General features: G+C 38.0%; 1 protein-coding gene across 2 annotated transcripts in view; it reads left to right on the top strand.

The window, feature by feature from the left end:
* Window positions 1-4,134, top strand: part of lima1a (LIM domain and actin binding 1a) — a 20,903-nt gene extending 16,769 nt beyond the window's left edge. The window contains exons 4-9 of one of the 2 annotated variants that reach the window (XM_016665933.1): window positions 253-318; window positions 899-950; window positions 1,069-1,130; window positions 1,226-1,359; window positions 2,596-3,235; window positions 3,269-4,134. In XM_016665933.1, the coding sequence (XP_016521419.1) occupies window positions 253-318; window positions 899-950; window positions 1,069-1,130; window positions 1,226-1,359; window positions 2,596-3,235; window positions 3,269-3,454 (1,140 nt within the window). In that variant the 3' untranslated portion in view covers window positions 3,455-4,134. Of the gene's footprint in view, window positions 1-252; window positions 319-898; window positions 951-1,068; window positions 1,131-1,225; window positions 1,360-2,595 lie in introns of both variants that reach the window. The other variant, XM_007541842.2, reaches the window with a different exon arrangement.
* The last annotated feature ends 5,933 nt before the right edge of the window (window positions 4,135-10,067 follow it).

Here is a 10,067-nt window from a genome sequence, read left to right on the forward strand (position 1 = left end):
GGGGGAGTTAGCTCAGTCTTTTTATTCTGATTTTAAAAAATGTTCAAAAATGTTTGCCAGACAATCTTAAAAAACTCATACAGTGCAGTCACATTTTGAGTCATTTGTAGCTGAAAGAACTGAGTTTAATTAGAAAACAATTTTTTTGGCGTTGCCACAGTGTACATGAAGAGGTGTGGAAACTGTGTAAAATTCACCTTTTTTTTTTTTCCTGTTATCTGAACCTCCTCTCACCTCTTGTTTTCCTCTCAGAGCGATCACCTGGACGGGTTTGGTGGGAAACAGAAGGAGAACGTCCCTCCATGTTCTCTGGAAATGGTGAGATTTCAATCTTTCCTTCACGCTTTAGCTTCTCGCTACACTGCAAAAACATAAAATCTAAGCCAAGTATTTTTGCGCAGTTTCTATCTTCATACGTTTTAAAATAAAGCAAAACTAACTTACAAGTTACTTTCCAGCAAGAAGTAGGATTGTTTATAAACAATTACTTAATATGTAACATTGGAAAAATGTGTTATAAGTGAAACAAGCTGCCAGCTGAACAAGTACTTTTTCATAAATTTTAATGACTTAAACTCCCACATATTGCTGAAAAGTTACTTCAGTCAATCTTGTTTGTTTGTGTAGCACGTCAGCAGTGAGGCAGTTCAAAGTACTTTACATCTTAAAAACACAAAATCAACAATTGAAACATTAAATTTTTCCATGTGCTGTCATTTAAACATCAAAATGTTAGTTTTCAAAAGTTTGCTTTGTCTTATTTTAAGTGTACTAAGATGTACTTGGTAAGATTTTATGTTTTTGCAGTGCAGCTTCACTGTCAGTGGATGTTTTCTTCGTTAAAGTCGCCTGTCTGAACAAGTCGGTTGTGATATTTATATTTTATTTTATTTTTCAGAGTCCTGATTCTGAGCAAAACGGCAGGAGAGTCTTTACCCCAGAAAGCAACGGTAATCCCCCTTCTTTGTTTTGAAACTGTTGCGAAATCTTAAACCCTCTGAGTGTGAAAATCACGCCCCCTGGTGGTCATTTTGACATATCTTATTGGTAAACTGTGTCTCCCCTCAGGCTCTGGTCCAGGGACTCCGTCCTCCGGTCACAAAGACTCTCCTCACTCAAAACCCCCCAAGGTGAGTCCACTCAGGGAACGTCAGGCTCATAAATTCAACATGAAAGAAGCCAATCAAATCAAAATGGCCGCCGACTGGATGTTTTCTGTCTGCAGAGCTTCCACCTGCCTGTGAGGGAGACCTGCGTGTCGTGTCAGAAGACGGTTTATCCTCTGGAGAGGCTGGTGGCCAACAAGGACGTGTACCACAGCTCCTGCTTCCGCTGTTCGCACTGCAACACCAAGCTGAGGTGAGGACTGATGGATGAGAAGGTTTTCTGTAATTTATGACGCAGTTAAGAGTGTTATAATCTAGAAAACTCAGATCTAAAAGAAGCTGCCACATTCGGACCTACAGGTAGGGTTTGTAGGGTAAAACTACACCTGATGTACTTGGTTCAACTGGGAACCAAAATAGCAACATGTTACATTTTCACTCTGCATTGTGTCAAACCTGTTCCCCTCCTTGCCTGTGGGGGCGCTGCACCAAGGACCACTGAAGGAAATGACACAAAAATGAAGATATTGAGGTCAACTTCCTCCTTCACAAAATTAAAAGTTGGAGTGGCTCAAAATCTGAGTTGTCTTCTCACAAACGTTCAGCTTTTTGATCTAAGAAATTTTTTTGTTTATTCTGGAAAATATGACATCTCAATTTCCGAACTTTTTTTTTTAATAGAAATTTCTTTTTTTTTTTTTTTTTTTTACAGAATTTCAGAGTTTTGAAAATTTGACACATTAATCTCAGAAATTTCCAAATTGCTTAATCTCACAAATTTTAGACTTTTGGAGCTCTGAAATTTCTTTTTTTTTTTTTTCCTCAAATTTTTGGGATTAACTTCTAATTTTTCTTGCCAATTTGCAACTTATCAAACTCAAATGTTATTTTTTTGATCTAGAAAATTTCTGAGACAAATCTCTGAATTTGAGGGGGTTTTTCTAGAACATTTTTGACTGATCAAACTCAGATTTTCTTGTTCTGAATTTTTCTAGAAAAAACAAGGACATTTTTTGAGTTTGAAAAGTAAAATTTCTCAGAAGTAACACATTTTAAGATAATACCAAAATTTAAGAGAAAAAAAATTCTGAACTCCAAACGTTGAAAATTTGCACGATAAAAACCCAGAAATTTTGAGGTTCAGCTTAGACATTTTCTAGAAAAAAGGGACATTTCTGAGTCTGAAAGGTTGAAAATTAGAAAGAGAAGCACTCAAATTGAGATTAATCCCAAAAATTTGAGGAAAAAAGGAGAAATTTCTGAATTTCAAATGTTGAAAATTGGCAAGAGAAAAGCCCAGAAGTTTTGAGATTAACTTCAGAAATTTACAAGTTTTTCCAACTTCTCACACTCTGAAATTTTCTAGAAAAAACAAGATGATTTCAGATGATTCAAAATTTGGTGGACTGCATAGTTTTTGCATTGTGGTATGAGTCAATGAAATGTCTTAAATATTTATTTTCTTTGATTTTTGTCTCTTTTCTGCCAGTTTGGTGAACTACGCCTCTCTGCACAACAACATCTACTGCAAGCCTCACTTCTGCCAGCTGTTCAAGGCCAAAGGAAACTACGACGAGGGCTTCGGCCACCGGCCGCACAAGGAGCTCTGGGAGAGCAAAGGCGAGGCGGACGAGGCCACCGACCGGTCCAGCCCCGGGACCAAGCCGAAGGCGCAGAGCCCGCCATCGGACCAGTCCAGCCCCAGCGTGGAGGACTCCCCGCTGGCCAAGGTTCTGGTTCTGACCGCCACCATGGAGGCTTTGGGCCAGGCGTCGCCTGAGAAGACGGACAAACCCGCAGAAACGCGCCGCCTCAAGATCTCCTGGCCTCCCAAAACGGAGCCAGAGGAGGCGCCGGGCCGCAGCGAGGCCGTCGCCGACACCGCCGCCTTGAAGCCGATCAAAGCAAAATGGCCGCCGGATGAGGAGGAAAAAGAGGAAGAGGAGAACCGAGGTTCTCCTTCGCTGCTGCAGAGCTCCTCCCTGAAGGAGCGCAGCGCTGTGTTCTCACACGGCAACCGCAGCCGGAGTCCCGCCGCCGCTGAGGACAGCCCTGAAGACAGCTGCGTGGACGTCCAGAGCAGCTCCGGCGAGGAGATGAAGAGCGACGCAGTGGAGGAGGAGGAGGAGGAAGAGGAGCCACAGAAGATGGCCGAGGAGGAAGTGATGGCCGTCTCCTCCCCCGAAGAGGAGGTGGAGGCCAGCCGGTCATCTCAGGACGTGGGATTCTGGGACAGCGACGAAGTCGAGGAGAAAGGGGAGGAAGAGGAGGCGCTGAGCGTGGAGGAGATGATCAAGAGGAACAGGTACTACGGCGAAGAGGAGGAGGATGAGGAGGAGGACGTCTAAAGTGATTTCTTCTTCTTCTTCTACTCGTCATGTGCCTCGCTGAACAGTCTGAACCACTTCCATCTGAGATATTCGTCTCGTTTTAAAACATTTTTTCAAATCTGGTGAATCATTTTAAAATTTTTGGGACGATTTGTTTCGATTTCCCTAAAATGTTCAGTAATTTGCTTGAAGCGCGCTGCAAAAACAAAATATTACCAAGAGTTTTTGGTCTTGTTTCAAATGCACGTCTCGGTATACTTGAAATAAAACTAACTCGGTAACTTTTCACCAAGATAGAGGAGCTTATTTTAAGTCAATCATTCCTAAAATAGCAGATTTTACTTTTGACATTTTTTACACGTTATAAGAGGAACTTGTAGTCTTTCATCAATATTAAGGAATTATTTACTTAAAACAACCTCGTATCTTCCTTAACAGTTACCTTTATGTTTTTTATTTCAAATATACAGACATTTTTTCCTTAGAAATTAGACCAAAAACACTTTAAAGATTTTATGTTTTTGCAGTGCGTCAGCTCTTATTGTGGCAGGTTGTCGGCTTCTCAGACTCAGCTTTCTGAATTAGTCTTCATCTTTTATCACTTTGAATCTTTTTGTTTCTATTTTTAAAGATTTATAACTGGATGTAGCAATGATGGTTTGTTTTTTTAATCCGGGGGAGAAAATCTCCAACTGTTGCTGTTTAAATAAATTGTTATATACAAAGTCTTTGTGTCTGAGTTCTGATTAAAACGTCAAAACTTTTTCACAAATTGCAACTTTAATTTGGCTGAACTTGAGTATTTTGGACAGTTTTGCTCATGAATGCTTAACATTTTTTCTCTGCAGATAAAAGGTAGCAAGCTCTGTGACTCTGCAGATGAGAATATATTTTTATTTTTGAAAAACAAATTGTGTAACTTTTTAAATAAACCTCTAGACGGGTTTTAATTCTTTACCGACAGTCGTTCAGCGCCCTCTGGTGTTCAAACCATGCACTTACAGATGCATAAGTTTATTTCATTCTTAATCAGTTAATTCATTGTTCAAAATAAACCTAGTTTTTCTAAAATAAATTTTAATACAAGGATTATGATGTGAAGAACTCCTGACTTGTTCACAAAAAGTATGTTTTCTCTAAAAGAAGCTGTTTTAATAGAAAGTACGATGGAAGGAAAAAAGTACACAAGCAGCCTTGGTTGTCTTGGAAGAGATTCCTGAAAATCCAAAGTTCATTTATTCAGGAATTGAGAATATAGATGAATAGTGATGAAGTTAAAGCAAGTCGAGGTCTGTGAGCCAAATCTGGCCCGCCATAAGTTTTTATGTGGCCCTCTAAGCTAAATGCCTTTAAATACTTTGAAGATGGAAAAACAAAATATACATTGAACTTTTTAAATGAACTGTGATTTTTGATTCTTTACTGACTTGTGAAGTGTAAAAATATTAAACATTTTATTTTAATATTTTAAACACTTTAGAAATATTCAGCCAATATATTTTTTTTATAAATATTAAATATATATTTCCAATGAAAAATATATTTAAAAAAATGTTTAATAAAAAAACCTCATATTTTAGCAATCAAATCAAAGGCATTTTTATTGGTATTCTGTCAAATTACATCAGTGTAATAACACCGATTAACAGTTTAATAGTTTATCAATATTTTCTGCTACAATTGGCTGAAAAAGATTTTTGCTCTAGATATGATCTGGAATAAAATGAGTTTGACACTCTTGTTATAATGTTCATGTTCCCAACCAATCAGAAGCAGGACCAATAATAATAAAAAAGCTGTTCATATTTGTCCTTCCTAATTGATTTGTCTGTTCTTTGTGTTTTTCTTTAACTTCTCTGCTCAGATTCTTTTCAGTCTTTTTCACAGCACAGTTCTGTGTTATTTTGTTATCCTAAAAATAAATTCTACTGACAATTTCTTAGCTGAGAAGAATTAAAAAACTGAGTTAAGTCCAAATGAGCAAAGTAGTTTTTCAAAGATATAAAGAATGGCAGCTATATCTTAGCTGACCACTAGATGTCAGTAGTTGCAAAAATTGATGCTTTAATTCTGAAAGCATCAAATTTAGATGAATAAAATCTGAGTTCAGTGCAGGTCAGAGATACAGTTATATGAATATTTGGTTTGGTTCATATTGTAGAAAAACTGCAGAAATATGCAGTGAAAATAGGAAAAATAATATTTTAAAGGTCCAATATTCACCAAAGAACTGACCAAAGTCATTCCACATGTTAACCCGTACATCTATTTAACCAGTGTTGTTCATAAAATATATTAAGAAAAGTTACATTTTAGGTGCAAAAATCATTGTATGATTTATAATTTCTTGAGCTGTATTTGTTTATGGACAGAACTTCAATAAATCCTCGGCATCATCATCATAATACAACTTTAATTAGTCACACATATTAAATATTCCCCTTTCTGGCCTCATCATTAACAATAAAATGGGGCAGAAACAGTTAATCCATTTGATGTGCATATACTAAAGTTGTCCTAAAGTTTTAGAGACTCTGCTTTTTTAACAACTTAACAGTTTTCAAATTGAGGTGCGGGGGCCATTTGAGGCCCCTGGATTGATTTTTAGGGCCTCCCAACCTCAATTCAAGAATAAATTAGGACAAAATTACAACTTTTAAATAAAAATCTACTTACTAAAATGTTTGCCGAGACACAAAGTGATCATCTTGTTTCTTTCTGTTGTCATGGTAACCAGGACCACCTCTACTCCTTGACTTGTACTCTAAAGCACATCTTGGTGCAGCCAAATCTGCTTTTAATTGCTGCTAAATACAGCAAAGCGTTTCCAGATCAAGTCTGACACAGATCCTGTTTTTATTGCTGAGAACAGCCAACAACTTTTTTTCAGTTTTCTTTAATCGAGCTGCTGGACGCCTTTCACATAATAATAAAACAAAAATTATCCTGTTTTTTCATGCCTGGTTTTATTGTTCAATAGTGTAAAAAAAAAAAAAACATTTTTGGTGATTTTAGTTTTTAGAAATGATTCTTTTGGTCACCACTGCTTCAGAGGAACCAATAAAAAACAAAGACAAAGATGCAAATTATTTTAAATAACCAGGTTTGAGCACAAAAAAGAGAAAACAAATACATTGTTAACATTAATAAAACATTTATTGATCATGTGAATCAGGATATCATAGTGCAATTGAACAAGGCAGAACTTTACAACAGGAACGACTGCATTTGGAAAAATTAAAATCATGTTTGGCTCCAATCTAAGCGACATTTTCTTTTATTTCCAGTTTTTATTTGGTCAGAACAAAACCTGACTAATTTAAGCTGAGTTTATTCTATTTTTAAAGAAAATGAAAACATAACAGCGAGAAACCAAGATGCCAGCAGATGTGATTTCAAAGTTATGCTGTGCAGAAGTTTTACGTCACGTTTTACACAGTATTGTGTTCACACCCCATGAACGTTTTGCACGTTTTGTCACGTTGCAACCAGAAAAATAAATGTTTTTTTATTGGGATTTTATGGGATAAACCAAAACAAAGTGGTGCGTAACTGCAAAGTGGAAGAAAAAGGAACCTTGGTTGTCATATTTCTTGTAACATTTAATCTGAAAAGTGTGGCATGCATTTGTATTTGCGCTTCTATTTTTTTGTTCCATGTTGTTTACATTTTTTTTCCTAAATTTCCCTTTAATAAATGCGGTTGCCTTATTTTCTGTTTAGAATTAGAAATACAAATCTCACAATGTTGTTGAACGTGGGGGAATCCGGAGCACCCGGAGTGAACTCACACCTACACAGGGAGACATTTCCCACCGTGCAGTCCTGTCTTTTTAATATTAAAATGTCCAATTAACAACAGCAGCTCTTTTTCCAATTCCCACCAATCACCCAAAACACACGTGGCCCTACCCCCCTTTTAAATCTAATCTACTGGGGACATAAGCTGATCTCTACGCCGTTTAGACTTAACGTCTATCTTTGAATTGGCGCAGACATGATGGAGTTAAAACCTCTTTGATTCGCCTCCACAGTGAAATCTTCTTCCTGGGGCTCTCTTCTTGTTCAGAGACATTATTCTGTTCAGCTGACTCTTTAGCTGCTTGAGTTTGTGATTCCTGAGGTGTTTGAATTACATCTTTAATGTAGCCTTTATCTGTGGAGAGGACGTTCTCTGTTCTTCCATTAGACCACTTTCCCCTTCTGTGGAAACTACAGGAACCTCACCTGTTACATCTTCTGAAACTTTACAAGGTATTGTCTCCATTTGCTCTGAAAGTGTCTGGAGGATCTCTGGTATTATTCCTAAATCGGTTTTTGGTGTCTTAGTGTTTTTCTCATCCTGCTGGTCCCCATTTTGTTGTATTTCAGGGATCATTTTGTCTTCAATTGCCTGCTGTGGTTTACCAATCACTGTTTCGTTTTTATGAATCTCGATTATGATGGTGGCTGTCTGATCCCTGACTATTTCCGACATTCAAACTTCTTCTTGTTCAATGTTTTCTACAGAAACGTTATCATTATTGGCTGTTTCCCATTCAGAGGCAGCTTTCAATGCTGCCTTTCTCTTGTTCTTATGATTATATTTCTTTGATGACCTTTTCTTCACTTCATGATCCCCATTTTGTTGCCTTTCAGAGATCATTACCTCTTCTGAGATTTTCTGGGGGCTAGAGATCATTGTTTCAGTCATATGAATGTTATTTTTAACTGCAGCTGTCTGATCCCCAACTGTTTCTGGTACAGAAGCTTCTTGTCACTGTTTTTTCCAGAAACTTTATCCTTGTTGAGGTTTTCCAATTCAGAGGCATATTTCATTGCTGCCTGTCTCTTGATCCTCCATTTAGATTTCCTCAGTGGCTTTTTCATATCTTGCTGGTCCCCATTTGGTTGGTTTCCAGAGACGGCTTCTTCCTCAGTGATCTGCTGTACTTTAGCGATCACTGTTTCTTTTGTATGAATCTTGTCTTTGATGGTGGCTGTCTGATCCCCAAATGTTTCTGGCACTGAAACTTCTTGGTCACCGTTTCTTCCAGAAACGTTTTCTTCATTGAGGGTCTCCAGCTCACAAGCAGCTTTTGTTCCTGCCTTCCTCTGGTTCTTACGTTTATATTTCTTTGATGGCTTTTTCTCATCTTGATGGTCCCCATTTTGTTGTGTTGTGGAGACCGTTTACCGATTACCATTTCATTTGAGTGAATCTCATCTTTGATGGTAGCTGTCTGATCTACAACTATTTCTGGTGCTGAAATGTCTTGTTCTTCACTGTTTGGTTCAGAAACATTTTCTTTACTGAGGGTTTCCAATTCAATCGTTCGATGGACTGGTTTTAACAGATAGCTGGCTTCCTGTACATCCATCTCTGTTGTACTGAAGCAGATCGATAACGGAGCGGTCTTGTGAATCTGTCTGAATTTGAACAGAAACCATTGAATTCTTGCTTTGGCGTCTCTCTGAGAGTCCTTTCCTCATCAGATCTTTCTGCTGTCTAAGTTTAGCATTTAGTTTACGATTTATAGTGAACATCTCCTCAAGCTGTTTCATTAAGTATTTCTGAACTTTGATATATTCCAATGCAGACTCCTTAAATTTGGCAAGACATGTACACTTTGCTTGACTTGTCTTTTCAGAAGAGTGGGGCAAATTCTGAATTTCACTGAAACACTCTCCTTGAACATTTTCTGGTGTGTGATTAACAGGAACCTCAGTTAAATTATCTGTTTGGATGTTGTCCTTGGGCTTACCTGGAGATGGATGTTTCTCCTCTTTGATCCAGAGTCCCTCTTGGTGACTATCTGTGTTGAAGAAATCACAGTGTTCTTGGAATAACATGGCTTTGAAACGTTTTGGGTTTCAATAAAACTTACATCTATCTGAGGTTCTAACTTGGGGAGAACTTTCCAAAATGTCTTCCTTCCGCTGCTGGGCAAAGCTGCCTGATAACTATGTTTTTCAGGCAGAGGACTGCTATCAATGTCACTATTTTCAGTAAGAAACGTAAGATCTATGCAAGCGTCTGACTTGGGGAAAGATTTCCATAGCAGTGGCTTCTTCTTGATGCGCTTAGTCTTTGATGTCTGTTTCTCCCCTTTTTGATCCACTTTCTGTTGTGGTTTGGAGATGGATTTCTTTTCGGTGACCAGCTGTTTTGTAGAAATCACAAGTTCCTCTTTGCAAATCTCCTTCTTTAAGGAATCTTCCAGATTACCTTCTGGCAGAAAAATGTCTTGCTTATTAACATTTTCAGCACAAGACTTAAAGGACTTCTCTGCTATATCGATTGTTTCCTGCAGTCCGGAGATCGATGCTTTTTCGGTAACTGGTGAAACATCTTCCGTTCCAGTACCTTCAGCTGAAATCATCAGATAAGCAGGGGCATGCTTCTATAACCAGACTTGAAACGGTATCTTTTTCTTTTTGTTTCGCCTCGTTGTTGGTGGCTGTTCCTCAGACTTGGAGGGCTGTTCCTTCTCTGCTTTATCGATTGTCTCCTGCACTCTTGCGGTGACTCTTCTTCACTGACCAGTGAATTGTTCTGTTTTTCAATGTTTTAGATTTGCATGTTGGTTCTGATCTGAATGTTTTGAACCGCAAACAGGGACGCTGTTTGATTTTCTTCATGGTATCAGAGT

The sequence above is a fragment of the Poecilia formosa genome, unplaced genomic scaffold, assembly GCF_000485575.1.
Source record: "Poecilia formosa unplaced genomic scaffold, Poecilia_formosa-5.1.2 Scaffold637, whole genome shotgun sequence".
Classification (NCBI taxonomy): domain Eukaryota; kingdom Metazoa; phylum Chordata; class Actinopteri; order Cyprinodontiformes; family Poeciliidae; genus Poecilia; species Poecilia formosa.